The 18228-nt window shown below is 41.7% G+C and overlaps 1 protein-coding gene across 4 annotated transcripts in view; it reads right to left on the reverse strand.

The window, feature by feature from the left end:
- The window catches only part of LOC308423199 (desmocollin-2), a gene marked incomplete at both ends in the record, with an annotated part of 29329 nt that extends 12262 nt beyond the window's left edge, over positions 1 to 17067 (reverse strand). For 2 of the 4 annotated variants that reach the window (XM_080919843.1, XM_080919844.1), the window contains 9 exons: positions 231 to 416; positions 649 to 783; positions 3548 to 3714; positions 4469 to 4613; positions 5272 to 5427; positions 6444 to 6563; positions 8033 to 8232; positions 9281 to 9365; positions 16999 to 17067. In XM_080919843.1, the coding sequence (XP_080775969.1) occupies positions 231 to 416; positions 649 to 783; positions 3548 to 3714; positions 4469 to 4613; positions 5272 to 5427; positions 6444 to 6563; positions 8033 to 8232; positions 9281 to 9365; positions 16999 to 17067 (1263 nt within the window). Of the gene's footprint in view, positions 1 to 230; positions 417 to 648; positions 784 to 3547; positions 3715 to 4468; positions 4614 to 5271; positions 5428 to 6443; positions 6564 to 8032; positions 8233 to 9280; positions 9366 to 16998 lie in introns of those variants that run through there. The other 2 variants (XM_080919845.1, XM_080919846.1) reach the window with 1 other exon arrangement.
- Positions 17068 to 18228: the final 1161 nt, after the last annotated feature.

Raw genomic sequence — 18228 nt, forward strand, 5'->3', positions numbered from 1 at the left:
GTTGTTTTTGTTTGTGGTACTTTATCACAGCTACAGGAAGCAAACCAATACAGTTACTCAAAATGAATATGTTCATTCCATTTAATAGACACGAATGAAATAGTATTTATAATTACCTAAAATATATATTTTATGCTCCCATTCACCAGAATATCTTTCTTCCCATTAAATCTTTGTCTGCTATTATATATTATAAATTAAAAGTATCCAATTTAATAATGAACTCTTACCTTAATCACGTACAGAATGCCTTCATTGGTTTGGGGATCTGTTACAATTTTAAAATTTCCATTTTCGTTGCCATTTAAAATGGTGTAATTAGCTCTCCAATTCGGAGAGTTAACTAAATCTTTGTCCTGCACAGCAAGACGTAAGATTTCCACATTAACTGTGTTTTCTTCCACTGATGTCAGGTACTAAAAGAAATAAGAAGAATAGAGCTCCACTAATTGAGCCTCGCCAAACAAGATTACCACATGAAGCAAGCTTCGTTCTTGCAATTTTCAAAGCACCAAGTTCTCCCATTTAGAACTCTAGCCGCCAGCTACCTTCAGGCCATTGTGAGCATTTCTCACTAAGCCATGGGGCACACATACTTTATAACTGACAGTGTCAAGCATTTCTCTCTAATAAGCAGCACAGACTCACCGTAGTGCGAGTGAACGTTGGCAAGTTGTCATTCACATCTCCAATAGTAATGATGCAGGTTGCGGTTGTCTGCAAACCAAAGTACTGGCCATCCATGTCCTGGACTTTTATTATCAGCTGGTATTTGTCAATTAACTGAAAGCAAGAGAAATGTAACTAGTAGGTAAAAGAGCACTTTTGTAAACGGAATCTTGATCTCTACTCTGTACCTTGTCTTGCACTAATAATTTAGAAGAACGTTGTTCCGTTTCACAGCATTTACATCTGGAAAAAGGGTCTCGCTGTAGTAATGTTTTTGTAATGTGTGATCAATATGTGAAGACTGAGTCGTTTCTCAAAGGGAAAGTGCTATCAGCTCAATATATCATCAGTTAGCTTTAGGAACTTTCTAGTCATGGGTAAGTATTCCACAGCAATGCAGAAAATGCTTTATGTCTCATCCAGAGTACATGTCTATGTTCAAAACCATTATAACTCATCTCCTCTTCTGCCATCTTTGTTCCATAATTTCAGACCCTGCTAACCCTTCCTGTCTTCACCCATTGATTCACTAAAATAAAAACTGAAGCACCAATGTTTTTGTCATTCACAGGTACCTTTCACAACCCATGTCTCCCTTGAAACCTCTTCCACGTGCAGGCTTGCATGATGCCCACCGTTTTTACATGCCTATCCTTATGAACCTCAAGATACTGCCTTGCAAGAGGGGTGATGTTTCCTTTGCAACAAAGTGTGCTGAGATTGTTGAAAACAGTCAGTTGACTTAGAAAGCAAAAAAAATTCTTTTTTACTGTCTTAACATACATATTTGTGTTATCTGCAGACGACAGAGAAACTCTAATATTCTGTGCAAACTGGAATCCCAAGTTTAAAACATGACGGCCAAGCACTGTTTAGTAAACTCCTCCATGCGTCCAATGCTTCTGACTGACTCTGTCATCAATATTCAGTTACTTGTTGAGATTCATTTTCATCATTTATCATCATGTGTATATATGTGTGTTTGTGTGAGGGTGGATGGTCAGAGAGTCCAAAAGAGTGTCAATCCTCTGGGGTTGTTGCTATGAGCAGTTGACACAGGTTAGGTTCCCAGTACAACATGCTTAAGTATCTATCCATTCTTAACCAATGATCCATCTCTCCAGCTCCATAAGTGTTCATTAAAGGGTTTGGATTAGAAGCTTAACAAGCCATTCTGATTTTTTTCTTAGTTTGTTTTTATACATGAAAGGAACTTGCAGTTGTTCAGAGAACATTTATAAAACATTTTGTTAAATCACTTCAATAAGAAGTGATTTATTAAGCAATTATTAAGAAACTTTTATTAAGCAACAATTTGTTGCCAATAGCAACTTTAGATAACTTGTATCAACAAGGTATAAAGATGTTTAAGGTATGTCAAGAACTGAAAACATGATAACTTATTACCAGTATTTGAAGATTTGGATTCTCAGAAAAGAGGAACTATTAGGAAGGCTTTACTTTGTTTTATTTATTTAAATTTTACGTGTGTGTGCCTAAATGTGTACATGCACAGCAGGTGTTACAGAGCTCATGTGATTATAAGATATTACCTGATGCACGGGATTTATAACCAGTTGTGAACTACCCAATATGATTCTGGGAACTAAACACAGGTCCTCTGAATGTGCAGCCAGGCCCAACTGTTAAATGTGTCTCTAGCTACTGTTAGAAATTCTGAGATTCATGGAAACACCCAATGATCATGTGTGATTAAAGATCACAGATGATATACACAAGACCAGCAAACTGCTATTAAAATTTCCGTGGATAGCGATCGCTGGAGAATGTAATAGTTGGATAAGGGAGTAAATCAGTGGCTAATAGGGTAGTCACAGTACAAGTACATAGAACACATGTAAAATGTCCTCAGAGGTAATATCAACATGCTTTGGAGAGTTTTTGGATCTAGGTGAGAGGAGACAAACACAGTTTAAACACCATGGCTGCAAATGGATATTAGAAAAGTCATCAGTTGGGGGACTTACTAAAGTCATTTTCCAAAAAATAAAATAAAATACAGGAAAAAGAGCTTGCTGACAAGTTAAATTTTACACACACTGCATCTAAGGTATGTTTCCGATGTCCATGCAGATAAGGAGTTGAGCAGAGAGCTAAAATTGGAACCAAAGACTAGGCACGTAAAGATATTTTATCTACAAAAGGGAAAAACCTAAACAAGACTTAAAAGTATTCATTCATTTTAAAAGTTAAAATGTGCCCATCTTGAGAAGGTTCACTTTTTATTAGATGCTTCTTTGTTTAAATACTACAAATATACGTCTATGAAAATTCTGATTTCATAAAAGATAAAATCTAGGAGAGAATAATCTAGATGTTCTACACTAGCATGCCATGAGGTTACTCATTTGTAGAATGAAGGCAAATTTCTGCAGAGTTGGGAAGGAATCATGCCTTCCGGAAACACACACTCGGGTGATGCTCAGAGACAGCAGGCATAAGCACCCCTCATTTAAAGTGTCTGGAGACTAGAAATGTTTCAGATGTTCACAGATTTTAGAACACTTGAATTCACCTCACAGGATATCTTGTTGTCAGGCCACAGTAAGACATGAATTGTTGTGTGTTCCACTTTTACCCAGTACTCAAAGCTCAAAGGTGCTTTTATTCTGTATTCTTAGAATGCCTGTGCTTTGGCTGCATGAGGTTAGGCATGAAATTTTTGGTCTGTGACATCAAATTATTGTTCAAAAAAAAAGCTAAAATTTTGCTGCATTTCTGCCTTGAGGTTTATCAGATTAGAGGGAATCTGTGCTCCTTAATAGCCAGATTCACCTGCTACCACTTGTCACCCCTCTGCCCAACTGCGACAGTGTGCTCTTAAAAGCCATGTTCCCATCCAGCTGAAATTTGTTACCTCTCTGTCCAGCTGAGTCGACGTGGTAGTGATCACACCAGTTCTGGGATGCATGGTAAAGAGCGTGGGGGGAGAAGGCGACTGCTGCAGGATGGAGTACTTCAGCCGCGTGTGCATTGTGTCCGGCTCATCCTTGTCTGTTGCACAGACCTCTCCCACGGCAGAACCTGCAAAGGCAAAGCTCCTGTTCAGTCTCCTCAGGTGCCCTACGTCTCTTATTTCAGGCTCCTCAGCTACTTCGGAATTCTTCTGGATCACCTTCTGACTGAGCAGGAATACAGCTTTTGCAAGTTAATAGGTACCTACATAACACCTCCTTCTAAACATGCTCATATTGTGATATGTTGGGAATCTGGCTACCACCCCTATTTTCACTGTATTTTCATGCAGGCTTCTGCAAATGATGACACTATCTCTCTGTGAATGCTGCACTTCCAAACTGAGATTTTTTTTTTCTGATTATTCTTGAGCAATTAAGCATTTGAGGCAGCTCTTTCTAAACTTTAATTGGTTCACTCTGGTCTGCCTAGGGTAAGTCCCCAAAGGGCTCTCAGTGACTCTTGATCATGCTTAGGGAGCCCCTTGACTCGTCACTGCAGTACAGAAGGTAGTCTCACATGCTGAATGACTTTGCCTAAAGGTTCTTCACCTAAAACTATGTCATCTGCTTCTCACAGATATGTGGTCACTTGTTTGGAGAGTACCGGGATGCATACAGTCTTTTTGTTATTCTCCTCTACAGATAACCCACTAACTGGGTAAGAAACAAGAAACTACAGGTTGTCAAACCAAGAAACCAATGAAAGACAGAAAAAAAAAAGTCCTGTTCTTGCCACCACCACATGAAACTGCTTTTCTGTCGCCTCAGAGAGGCTGTTCACAAACCGAAGCCCACTCCATCTTCCCTGTGTAACTGCTTACCAACTGGACTGTTTTCCAAAACTGTGAAGCTGTATACTGCCTGTGTAAAGATCGGGTAGTTGTCATTCTCGTCCTCTATTTTAATGAGGAGTGTCAGCGGGTACTCTGGTGTGTACCCATCTGGAGTTGTTGCAAATGCGGTCAGCTGTAAATAGAGTAAAATCATGAAAAAAAAAATAAGTAAAAATAACCGTGTTTCATTTTTGTGGTGCTGGGGATGGAATTGACCTCACGGGAGTCAAGCATGCTCTTTTCACTGAGCTAAACCTTCTAACAAATGCATAGCCATTTTCTCCTTTAAAAATTAAAACAGAAAAAAAATAAAGCCAGAAATAACCTAACAATTGAATTTTATCTATTCTTTTTAATTCATTGTGGGGTGGGGGTAAGAATTAAATAATCCACTGGCTAAAGTTAATAACTGCTATGTGGCCTAAATTTATGTCAACTTGACAAAAACTAGAGTTCTCTGAAAACAGGGAACCCAGATTGGGCTGTGAGGGAGCCTATGGGGTATTTTCTTAATAATGATTGATGGGGGAAGGCCCAGCCCATTGTGAATGGAACCTGGGCTGGTGGTTCTGAGTTTTATAAAAAAGCAGGCTGAGCAAGTCATAATGAGCAAGCCAGCAGGCAGCATCCTTCCATGACTTCTGCATCACCTCCTGCCTACAAGTTCCTGGCCTGTTTTGAGTTCCTGACCTAATTTCTTTCAGTGATGAATAGTGATGTGGAACATAAGCCAAATAAACCCTTTCCTAGCCAGCTTTCTTTTACTAGAACACATGATCGTTAGACCTTACCTCAAAGGACTCATACTGCTCACGATCTACACGACCAGTGCAATACAGGTTCCCAGTATCTCTTTCCACATAAAATAAGTTTAGAGGTTCTTTATCAACTCCTGGACCTCTGATGGAATAGTATATGGTGTAGTTTTGAGCTGTGTCGGATTGAATCTAGAGAGCAGAGAGTATAAGCATGAGACATGTTTATGTCAGCAGAACTGCAAGCACACTGCCAGTTAATAAAATAAACAATTGTCCCCAGTTGCATTCAGTTTTCACAAAAATGCAACAATAGAATAAGGAATTACAATGAAAAAACAAGATACTTGCAAAATTCCATAACAGCAAATCAAAAAATACTTTATAGACTAAACAGTATATACATGAACCCAACTTTTGGCAATTCTCTTGTTGAAAACTATAGCAAGATGATATTGAATGGTTATCTATTTCCACTCGATTTAAGACCTGAGGTTTTATTGTATTTGGCCAGGTATTTTAAAGGCTGGTTTGCACCAGGTTTTGGTGGCATCTGCCTGTAATCCCAGCACTGGGAAAGAGATGGAGGACTAAGAGGTAAGGCCAGCCTGTGGCTATTGGACAAGACCTTGTCTATGTGGACAAGCCAAGCTCTGGAGAACAAACATCACATTTTCCCCCATTCAGGAATCCATACTGTACAGCCATGTATAAAACTATTTTTATATGACATGAAAGCAGAAGGGGGAGTAGAGGAAGAAAGAAGGGTGGTAGGAGGAGGAAGGGAGAAAGTCAGTAGGTCAGAGTGAATTTGGTCAATACACAATACACTTGAAAGCAGCTATCTCTAACAGTATATAAAATGAACAACACTGGGGCTACTTTAGAATCCTAGAGGAACTTTACTGTTCTCACAGATTCCGTTTGCATGACCAAAGCTGCAAAATGTGTGCACAACTATTAAGAAATATTTACACACATATGTTGAAACATGATACCTAAACCTTCCATTCATACATTTGCATGTAACTATTTTATATAGTTTTGGGTTTTTAATTAGTAAGGATTTCATTCAAGATCTTAAACATAGCAGGTAGGCATTCTATCTTTAAAACATATTCCCATCCCTCACACAATTATTTTTAAATAGCTATTAGTTATTTTTGAAAATGGAAATGACAGACTTCTGAGGCTAAAGTAAACTATACCTGTTGAAGAAAAAGTGGGAAGGGGCCCAGTGAATTCTCTAGCATGGAACAAGGGATGGGAGCCCATCTTCTCTTGGCACGGCTGAGGACTTTCTCTGTATGCAGTCTTTTATTTGGTACCTTGATTTAGAAGACAAAAAAAAAAAAAAAAAAAAATAAGCCTTAAAGTCAATAACAACTTCATCCCCATACGTTTAAACTGATACATTTGTCTCCTCTCATAAGGATTGGCTGGGGACACGTAAAGCCATGGTAGTACTTCAGAAGCAAACTAAACTTCAATACTGCAGAACTAATAACAGTGCTGACAAAGAATAAGACTGTGGTTATTGTGGTGCCAGCCATTCTCTTGAGAAAATAACTTGGTGAAAATGCAGAAGGAGCGGGGAGTAGATGTCACATGGAAAAGCAAACATTTGCTGCCATGTCGCCATGCAAGAGGACAGGAGAAGGAGAAGCAGTGAGAATGACTTGGATGTGCTTCCAGATTTACATTCCACTCACCAGCAGCTAGCCAGAGCCCGGGGACTGAGAGAGATCTGTCAGAACAAAGAGAGAGTATGGTGACAGCACTCAGACTGCTTTAGTGAAGGATGGCCAGGGACTAAGAGAGGTTATTTTGACCTTTGGTGTCAGAATCAACAGGCACACAGGTGGTCCAACCCTTCTCCATTGTTACCTGTATTCTAAGACTATGAGCCATGCTAATGACACAGGGTAAGCAAGGAGTTAAATGTGGGGTAAAGAAAGAAAGTTGCAGAGTTATGTCCAGGCAACAGAGTCTCCAGACACTAGAAACCCCTGTGAGTGTAAGCATGGTGAAGCCGCAGTTAGACTGTTTCCAGTACACTGGAAACTGAGGCACCAAGGCATTCTCCTTTGAATATCCCCAAAGAAAGGGTCTGCATTCTCCAAGGCCTGATGTCATCATTTTGACACTAGCATTGTGGCTTAGTGTCTACCTCCACCACCCCACCATATGCCTGCTCCTTTTGTGGGCTTTTCTAGAGAACCATGGAAAGAAAAAACCCTATAATAGTGAGACATAGTCCATCTTGATGCCAAAAAGGATCACCTGTTTGCCTAGAATATGCTACACACTTCATATTCTGAATACTCATAAAACCTCTTTTTTTTTAAAAAGATTTACAACACAGAATTCACTGGCTGATCACTGCCATGGAGCTGCATGATTCAGTCTGTCTTTAGAGTTTGTTTTCTTGGCTTGATTTGGCTAAATAAACAACAGCTTAAATTATCTATGTCTTTAGCCCCAACTCCTTTTGTGGGTTTTTTCAAGAGGTAGAGTTTCCAAACTTGTTTTTTGGAAATACATCCCCTAAGTCAAAGTATTTCTTTGTGCCCTGTCTCCTGTTCTCATGTGAAGCTTATCCCAAATGAAAGAAATGGCAGCTTGTAATGACCTGTTTCACAACCAAGCCTTCCTCACTAAGACATGGCCGACCCTGGCTCTCATGCCCCTCTTAGCCAGTTTATCGTAAGTCTCCTCTGGTTCCACATCATCCTTGTCAATGTCAGTTCGCCTTAAAGAAATGCCCATTAAACCCCATGTATACAATCCCACATACCTCTCCTGGGCTCTCTAAATGGACAGATAGCTCCCTTTCTTCTTGGCTATCTGTGTTGAAAAGCCATATAGTAAAGCTTCTGTGACCCGAAGACAAAACAACGCGATTGGTTGTGTACACAGAGCCATCTTCTAAGACTTGGAAATCAGGATCACTCAGATGAATTAGATTTGCTGATTTAAGGCATTCTATCAGGTTCACTGCAGAAAATACACACAGCACTCAGTTTAGTGACATAGAGTTCGAAGTATATCTAGTACCCAAGGAAGGGATCCAACACTTAAATCACACAGTGGAATATAGAGAATTTTTAAATCACATATGAAACTATATAGTGAAAACTCTCCCAAAATATTCATATTACTTCTAACATTTAGTTTTACATGTGCTCATAGAGCTATTTGTCCTGGAAAAAAAAGCATGTGAACTCCAGTATTTGAACATTTGACACAATGGATTTTCTTTTTATCTAAAATTAGCTATTAGAGACTACACACTACTTGTATTAAAGTCAACAGTAACTAAATAAAATACCACTGAAGTCTACACCAAATGTAGATTAATTAACATATTTTCATTTAGTTAATTGTTTTTTCTTCTACAACTAAATCACATAAGAAATTGATGGGCCAGAGAGATGTCAGGGGATAAATCTCTTACCCTTCATGTGAATGTGTGTGTGGGCTGGGAAAGCACGTGTACACACACACACACACACACACACACACACACACACACACACACATACACACACTTATTTTAATAGGTAAACAAAATAAAGAATTGATTTGTAAAAAGAAGTATATGGGACTAAAGACTTCTCAAGATAGATTGCTTGCTTAACAAGCCCTGAGTTTGATGCCCAACACATCTAAAAGGAAAAAAAAGTAGAAGTGAAATTCAATAAGATACCAAAATGTTAATGATGAAGTACACCTTTAAACTCAAGAAATAATTTCAATATTATTTCTCAAATGCTTAGAAGCATACTTAGCATGCATAATATTATCCACAGAAGATGACTATCAAAAATTATGTTATTTGAACTTCATCTTTTTATCTTCTTTGGGTAAACACATTTTTCAATAAATAATAATTATTTCATGAGTATGACATAACATATATTAAAATGACTGTTCACTTTTAGCTATTATTTACAAGACTCTCATGGTCATACATCACAAGGACTTTTAAGAGACCATCCAACATCAGCATCGGGGCTTATCACACACTGTAGCCTCTCTTTACCTCTGCCAACAAGTTTCTCAGCAGGTAGTTCAGAGGGGACCCGGAGGATGACTTCTTTACAGGCATCACAAGCAACTGTCAGGATCTAAAACAAACCAGTAAGTGTCAAACACTCACAGAATCTTTCTAATGAATATAGAGTTCACCTGAGTCTCAATTACATAGTCATATCCATGTAACTGCATAAAAGAAACATTAATTATGTATATGCATAGCTACACAAAATTAATTTAATTTACATTAACAATATAAAATAAGAACTATGTACTAGAGTAAGAAATCTGAAGTCTAGGAAGGAGAGGAGTAAAGGCTAAACACTCCCCACAACTCCCTTCTTCCTCCCTTCTTCCCAGTGAGCTTTACACTCAGGGAAGCATGTGCTTTCTTAGGACTGTTTTTGTGCTATTCTGTAAAGTGAATTTACTGCTAACTTCACTGACTGGGAGGGCCAAGTGAAGATCCAGCAGCAACATGTATGAGACAGTACCAAACACACACAGGAAGGAGAAATAAATAAGTTTAGCAAGCAGTTTCCATACATGCTCAGCATCCCAGGGGCTACAGAGTCAAATCATTAAGTCACTGAACCAAAGCATGGCACCTTTGCTGAGGGGCACTGCAGCTGCCACGGGAAGGGTGGGCAGAATCTAGATCTGAGTCCACACGACATGAGACCTTATTCTGAGGACACACCTTCTCCTCACTGACGGTTAAGTCTATTTTAGAAAACACTCTGCTTCAAATGTTTAAAAAGAGTTAGGGATCTACAAGGAGCCAATTCCAATTGAGTGTGCATTTGAAGACTCACACTTAATTCTGTTCAGAGCTTTCTCTGTGAATGTTTCTAAAAAAATCACACTCCAATTTCTTCAGATTACTGAAGGCCTTGGCCAAAAGCAAGTAATTCAACCAGCAGCTATGCTGCTAAGCATGAAGTCCTTTACCATAAGCTAAAATCGACTAGATTTGGATGAAAATTTCATTCCCAATCTATCTTAAAGCACCTGTAATTATCCAATTTAAACTACATAGAAAAGATCCAAAAAGGTAAAGATTATATTTTATTTGCAAAATTGAAATAGATTGCTGCTCCCACACACCCAAAGACTTTTAAATTGAAGGTTTAAAAGGGGGTGGGGTCACACACACAGGTTTCATAGTCAAGAGTGAAGGAACAGTCACAAGTTTTGAGGACTGAGCCTCAGGGTGACTGACAAAGTACATCTACTCATCCACTCAGCCAACACTTATTCATTCAACTAACACTCAGGGATAAGGAGGTGCTAATCTGAGTCATAGGCTTCAGCAGTGAGGGAAGCAAGGACCTTGCTCTGAGTGGATCACATTGCAAGGTCCCAATGGAGATAGACAAGCGCACAAATGTCACATCCCACCAACCATCGACCAAGACTGTTATTGGGGGAAAAAAGCAGATGGTAGAGGCGGCTGGAGCCTCTGAACTGAGGGAACTAAACTGAACATTGGCTGCTTTGTTCGAAGTGCAAAGGAAAGCTGCAATGGAAGGCATAAAGCTCAGAATGGCTTTATCTGGCATTCACCAGCAGTCAGTCAGCTGGTTGCATGGCAACAAGATTACAGACACATACAAATGGAAGTCAGGATAACAACTACAATGGCATAGCACTGCTTTATGGGAGGGTCATGGTATTTACACCAACATCTTAGAGGTAGAGGTCAATGGCCCTGGTAAGACAACTGCTTTCGGAAACGGTGTTCCTGACACCCATTTATTCATATACTCAAGGAATTTAATTAAATGTCTACTCTTAAGTAGACATCTAGTAACAAACATGATCCGCACTAACATGGAACCCCCAGGATAAGCCATAGTTGTGAAATCAATCAGGCATGGAAATGCAGTAAAGCTCAGTCTGGTATAGGAGAGAAGGGGGAGCCAGTGTCACCTAGGAACCAGATGATGTCAACTAAGGAGTAGCCATGAGTCAGTCATGATATGGAGAAGGCAGGGCTGAAACTGCAAGTGTATGGAATAGCAGACGGCAGAGAACTGAGTAGGAATCTGGAGTGTAGTGGTTCTCAACCTGTGAGTCATGACCCATTTGGGGATCAAATGTCCCTGTCGCAAGGATAGCCAACCGAAACGCAGATACCTAGATTACGATTCAGAATCCCGTTTACGAAGTAGCAATGCTTGGGGCTCACCACAACATGGTGAACTGTACTAAAGGGTCTCAACACAACATTAGGAAGACTGACAACCACCACTCTAGTGGCTGATGTGCACAATCTAAGGAGGAAAAAAAAACATTAAATTGATTCTGAAGAGTAAGTGTGGAGCAACTTCTGAACAGTGTCAGTAACCCATGTGGATTCTTTCTCTTACACATTATAAGGAGCTGCTATGGTTTACAAATAAGGTAGATGCTACATGTAATCACTGGGAGGTAACTGTGTTGTGTGAGCTTAACCTAATAAATGGCTCTTAATGAATGCTTCATTAGAAGGCAATGTTAGGAGGTGGTGGGAAGGAGGTCACTGGAGGTGAGTCTGAATGATGTGTCCTGTCCTGCCTTCTTTCTGTTACTCCCTTTTTGCTTATGGTCTCCCAGGAGACGGATAGCTTTCCTCCACTATGGCCTTCATCCATGATGTTTCTGCTTACCTCGAATGAGTCTAAAAGCGATGGCATCTGTTAACCACGAACTAAAATTTTTGAATTATGAGCAAGCCAGAATCTATCTTCTCCCCTTTAACATCTTTTTCTTGGGTGTATGTCAGAACAATGAAGAAAACTGACCAATAGAGAAAGCAGAGATTTGTCTCAAGTAAATAAATTACCTAAACAAGGTTTATATTGGAGAGTTGTTAAGTCTGAACATTGTAGAAAATAGATGGGGGGGGGGCTATCATTTCTCTGACGACATGTAAAAACCTGGGAGAAAGAAAACTTACTAGCTATGATGAATAACATGTTTCTGAAACATCCCACAGCATCAAAGAACTAACCAAAAGAGCAGGGAATTGAAGGGCTGAGTCTGCAGATAAAACTGAAACATAGAAAGTGGGAAAGAAGAATCCAGAAATGACTTCTGACCTGTCAAGACTGGCTCTGGTGGAGTGAAAATATGGGACACACTTGTAGCATACAGGAGGCTGCTGCCCATTACACCTTCAATACGAGGAAGAGCCACATCCAATCTGGCCTGTGCCTAGGGTTAGGATCCACATTCAAGGCCATGTGTCAGAAGTCTCTTGGATATTATAAGTACAATGTCACAGGGAAAGCATCAGAAAAAAAATAAAAAGCCCAAAAACAAAACAAAAGAAAACCCATGGCCATGGTAACTCTTCAGTGGATTTAATGGAAAAGAAGACCCTTCCTGAATGTGGGTGGCATCATCCCATGAGCAAGGATGCAGGGCCAGTGAGAAGGAGGAAAAACTGGCTGCCAGCATCCACTCTGCCTCCTGCCTGTGGATACAATGGGACCAGACACCTCTCCAGCTGTGAAGTCCCACCAAGAGTGACCTTAGCCTCAAACCATAGCCAAAATAAGCCCTCACCCCTTTTAACTGCTTCTTCTTGGGTATTTGCTCATAGCAACTAGAAAAGTAGATGATCTCATCACTAAACCGGGAAGGACAATAGGCTGTCCAAGGTCACCACAGTCATCAAAACTGCTTCATGTCACACTGAAGGAATCGTGGGCAGGAGTGAAGGCTAGCAAAGGAAGAAACATTTCTCTATTTGCATTTCTTTGTCTTTACCTACAAAACTCAAGCAAACCAACCAATCAATTACCATGAAAGAAGAAAATACAGTAATCACTGCTCTGTGTCCATAAATGAAAGCAGTACTATGCTATAAAATAAGTCATTTCCTAAAGCAGTGAAATGTGGGGAAATGCCAGGGATTAAACCCAGTAGAACCCTAGAAGGCCAACTGCCAGCACCAGGCCATCTGCTTTCTGACTGGCACTAAATGCCTTACTGTCCTCCCATGACATCCCCACAGAAGACTTGGCTACTTCAGAAGAACCTAAGGACAGGACAAATAGATGGATGTACCCAGAGAAAAATGCAGATCTGGGCAGCAGTAGGGGAAATGGGCAACATACACACATTAATCATAAAATAAATTACAACTTTATGATCCCTATAACATCTCACAGAGTGTTTCCTGGAGTTAACCGAGCTGATTCAAGGGTTACAGAAAAAATATGAAAAAGAAGAGCAACAAAAGGGTGTGTAGACATTAAGAGAGCATATGAAGTTCTACTAAATAAAACAAGGCTATGTATCAGGATGCTCATAGAAAGTATCAGTTACATGATTTACAAAGACAGACGCCATGGCTGCCCGCACCTCATCTACTTACAACCCACAGAGGACATACACAACTTTTATCATTAACTTTGGAGAGTTTCTGTTGGTCACACTCTTGCCTACACAGCATGTTGTTAAACACTGTTAATCGTGAAATATTGCTTTTAATTTACTTTTTATTTTTATGGGGATATTTTATTTCTAGAATTTGTATTGTCTTTGTTCATACTAGAAGAAGTTGGAATCCAGGCCACAGATAGGGTTCATAGCTGAAAGTCTGCACGTTTCTCTGATAACCTACATGACACTATCATGCATTTAATAGTTCATCTACTTGGAGTTTTCTCTGGGGTTCTGCCAAATGTATGGTTTCTGTTTTCTAATTTCCTAAACTTCTGACTCATTTGAGTACCCTCAAAGTCAATGTCAATAATTTCTATACTGCCACAAATCCTTACAGATGCAAACTGGTTCTCAACCTTCCTAATGCTGCGACCCTTTAATCTAGTCATGGCGACCGCAAACCACAAAATTATGTTAGTCCCTACTTCATAACTGTAATTTTTGCTGCTGTTTTATCATCATATAATACAATCAAATATCTGTGTTTTTCTGATGGTTTTAGGCAACACTAGGGAAAAGGGTCATTCAACCCCAGGAGGACCTCACTCACTATTATAACATGTCATCAAGCATACAACAGCCTCCTGTCTAGTCATATTAAGCCTGTTGAAGAGGACAACATCCCCGAATTCACAGTCATTGACTTTGCATTTGTCATCACCAATTCGGGTTCTCCCATCCTAAATATGGGTGCTCATACACATGTGAATGGCATACAGCCAAGTTTATCTATTAGGACATTGATAGTGAGAACAAACACCTGTAACAAAAGAGATAGATACTAGTAGATTTCAAAAAAATCTCTGAAGATGAATTTGTTGAAACAATAAAGGATTAAGGGGAGTAATACGGAGAAAAAAAGCTTCTAGACTTTTCTGTGAGAAAAAAGACATATATAAGTTCCATATATTGAAATCTCTCACACCAGAAGGAAAACCACATTTGGAAACATAATAAATGGTATGCTATGGTAGACTATGTAGCGATATACAGGCTTGTTGTTTAAAAACAATGTCTACAAGAGCAACATTAGTTTAGGATGATGTGATATTTTAAAACATAAAGTAAAAAAAAAAAAAAAAAAAAAAAAATCACCTGAGAGGTGGAATATACATTCTGAGAAACAAGACTTAAAACCAGGATCCAGAAAAAATAGTATTTACAAGTGAGAAAAGTCGGGGCCAAGCAGACATAAGCGATACAGAAGGCAGTGGCCACAGCGTGGGGCATAGGAAGAGGAGGGTCTGCTGCCTAACATATAGTATATAGTTTCCCTTGTGTAAGACACCTTCATCCAGATGGCCGCGGCAAGGTGTCTGCTTGTAGTTAACTTTCTATTACTGTACACTTAAAACCCGTCAAAAGGGAAGATCTCATGTTACATCATTAAGTCATACACAGAATGGGGGGAGGGGTAGCAGGGGGAATGAAGAAACCGGGTAAGGAGTCTGATTCTGAGGGCTAGAACGTCTTTCTAAGGTCTTCATTTCCAGAATAAAGAATGAATCACAGGGTAGAATTATGTGTAGATAGAATGGCATCTCTTGAACTTGTCAAGGGAGCTCTTGGAAGGCTGTAGAGAACAAAGCGCCTTTTGGCTTTCAGGAAGAAAGCTCAGGCACTTAAGACACTGTGGGGTGGGGTAGTACTAGGAAGTGGAGAGAAACTGACAGGTGGAAAGCCGAGGGATTACCTGAGTGTATGAGAAAGAGCAGACGCACAGGGAGCCGCACCCCTGAAAAACTTCTTCAGTAGACCTTGTAACGCTTTTCTCACACCCATCTCAGGCTGGACCTTTGTTCACATGGTCCCTGGAGTTTCAAACAAACTGAGGAGACTCACACTACACTTTCCTGCTTGAAAGAAAATAAGGGCCAGAAGACCACCCACCTCTACCCCATTCCTAGACACAGGAAAAGAGGGCTGTACTTATTCACCCACAGCATACAGAGTGTGGGTTTGCACAGGGTAGCGCTCTACCAGGAAGACGAAGCGTGCCTTTTCTTTCAAAGAATAAGGCCCCACGATATAAACGGAAGCAGCAATGTCCCTCACCAGGTATCAACCAAAGTTCACTCTTCGTCATCAGCAGAATATTTTGTGACAATTATTTGCCCTAGGCTAGGTTTTTTTAACCATAAACTCCTGACTGCAAGGTTCCTGTCCCAACCGGCGCTTATGACAAGGCTTCTGGGAATGCTGATGGAAAGCTTAGACCATTCATTCCTTGGAACGTCCAGTAACCAGTCACATTTTCGGTGATTGAAAACACAGGAATCCCTAGTGAAAGGAGACTTGAGGAGAAATGGAAGATGCCAGGCCCCTGGACGCTCACTTCCCCACTTTGGTTCCCTGGGTTCCCTCAGGCTTCCTGCAAAGCCAGCTTGAGGGCCTGCTGCAGGCTAAGAGTGTTGGGCGGTATCAAACTGGTAGCTCTTTGGCCTAGTGAACTTTTTCCTTGTACAAGAGACCCTGACAAAACTCTAATCTGGGGCATTCTTTTCCCGCGCTCCCCAACGGCCTAGTTACCCCCAGGAGTGAATTCTTGAGTCTTATGGTTCCTTAGGGACATGAGTCCTCGTCCCCAATAAAGCCATAGATTTTGACTCCCACCGCTGAGAAGGTTGAAGGTCCTGCCTGTTGTACAGCAAGAATCCGAGGAGTTGAGAAGAAAAATTCAAACTCCTTCTAGGACACGATCTCAGGGTCAGGATGTTCACTTCCCAGAGATTTAGGGGATCAGTGGTCATCTCGTGTCCACCGATCGCCTAATTTTGGAAGAAAGTCCAAAGTCTCCTTCCTTCAATCCAACTCTCACTTCTAGACTCCCATCCTCAGCACCGCGGACGGAACTTTTTTTTTTTTTTTTTTTTTTTTTTTTTTTTGACCCCAAGGACACTACTCCGGCCTTCCGGGTTTGGATGTCCTCTGCCAGGCAGATGACTTCACTCAGGGCGACCTGAACCCAGGGCTCCGGTGACCGTGCTCCAGGCCCGGGCACAGCCCTGGCGCAACCCGCTCTGCCCAGAGAACCCCGAGGCCAGGGTTTTGGCTGGGCGTCCGCGATCCGCCCCCGTCTCCAACCGCGTGCGCGCCTATTACAGCTCGCAGCCACATTCCCTCCCCTGCGGGACCTTGGAGTCCTGGTCGCTCGGCTTCCTGCCGCCCTCCCTCACCGCCAACAACTGCTGCAGTTTAAGGTGTCCAGAGACCGGGTGGCCCCACTTGGGCCAGCAGCCCCAGCCACGTGTCCCTCTCCCCGTCCGTGAGGTAGTCCCCGGAGCTCACCGCGAGGGTCAACAGGTGTCCCAGGCCCAGGGCAGGGCTCCCGGAGCGCTTAGATCCCGCAGCCGCCATGGTCAGCTCAAGGGACAGGTCGCCGCCCCGCACCCGCTGCGCAGAGGTGGAGCACGCACAGGCGCTTTTCTCGCGCTTGTCTGATGCTCCCGCCTCGGTCCCCAGGGGCTTTTCCTCTGGCGGAGGGTGGAGCTCAGGGCAAGTCCAAAAGACTCCAATCAGCCACTCCTTGTTATTTTTCTTGAGTCTTCATGACTTTAAGAACTCAAGCGGTGGGAACTCTGGCCGCCAGCCTCTCACCGGTGCTAGGTATTTTTCATCAGCAGATGCCACCTATATGTCCCTTGTCACTCCCCCAACCCCCACCCCCGCCCCGGATGGCGGTCTAGCAGGATTAACAGCTGGCCCTGCCCAGCAGAAGCCCTGACTGTACTAAGACTCACAGGGGAGATCTGGCCCTGGCCCCGCCCAAAGCACTGCCCACTGCCGGTGGTTACCTGGGGGGGGGGCATTACTGGGAGGGGGGTAACTCCCAAACCCACAACTGCCTTGACTGGTTGAGTTAGAGCTGCCTGAAGCTAGCTGCCTGAAGCTAGCTAGCCTGATAGATGTCAAGGGACATTCTATTGTGTAAATCAAAGTCCCACAGACATGTAAATAAAGTTTTAACAGGAGTTCCATCCCAAAATGTTCAGAAAATATACTGACAGTAACACTGGTTCTATAATTTAGGGAGAAAAAGGAAAGAAAGGAAGGTGGAGAGGAAGACAAGGAGGGAGGGAGGGATCGAGAGAGGGAGGAGGGGGAGGAAAGGAAGGAGGCTAGGGAAGGAGGAAGGAAAGAAGGAAGAAAGGAAGGAATAATAAACCAAAGTTACTACAGAAAATCCACCAACTGAGGCCTTGCCATTGGCTAATCGTGGGCCCGCTGATCGCCTCTGCTTTCTTTTGTGATTTTTTTTTTTTTCCTCTGAGCATGTCCCGCATGGAGTCCTGGACAACCTGGTACCAATTATTTTTCTCTGTGCTGTCACCAGGATTAGAATTCATGGTGAAAAGTGAAAAAGAACAGGAGACATTGCATTCTGGCTTGACAGCACTTGAGCCCAGGAGTTAGAGCAGCACTTAACCAGGAAGCTTAAGCCTCAGAGCTTTGCACTGGGCCAAAAGCACCCGCTGGGCCTCCTGACTCACCTCCTGAGCCTCTTTTCAAAGACACTAC

The sequence above is a fragment of the Micromys minutus genome, assembly GCF_963924665.1.
Source record: "Micromys minutus genome assembly, chromosome: 8".
NCBI lineage: Eukaryota > Metazoa > Chordata > Mammalia > Rodentia > Muridae > Micromys > Micromys minutus.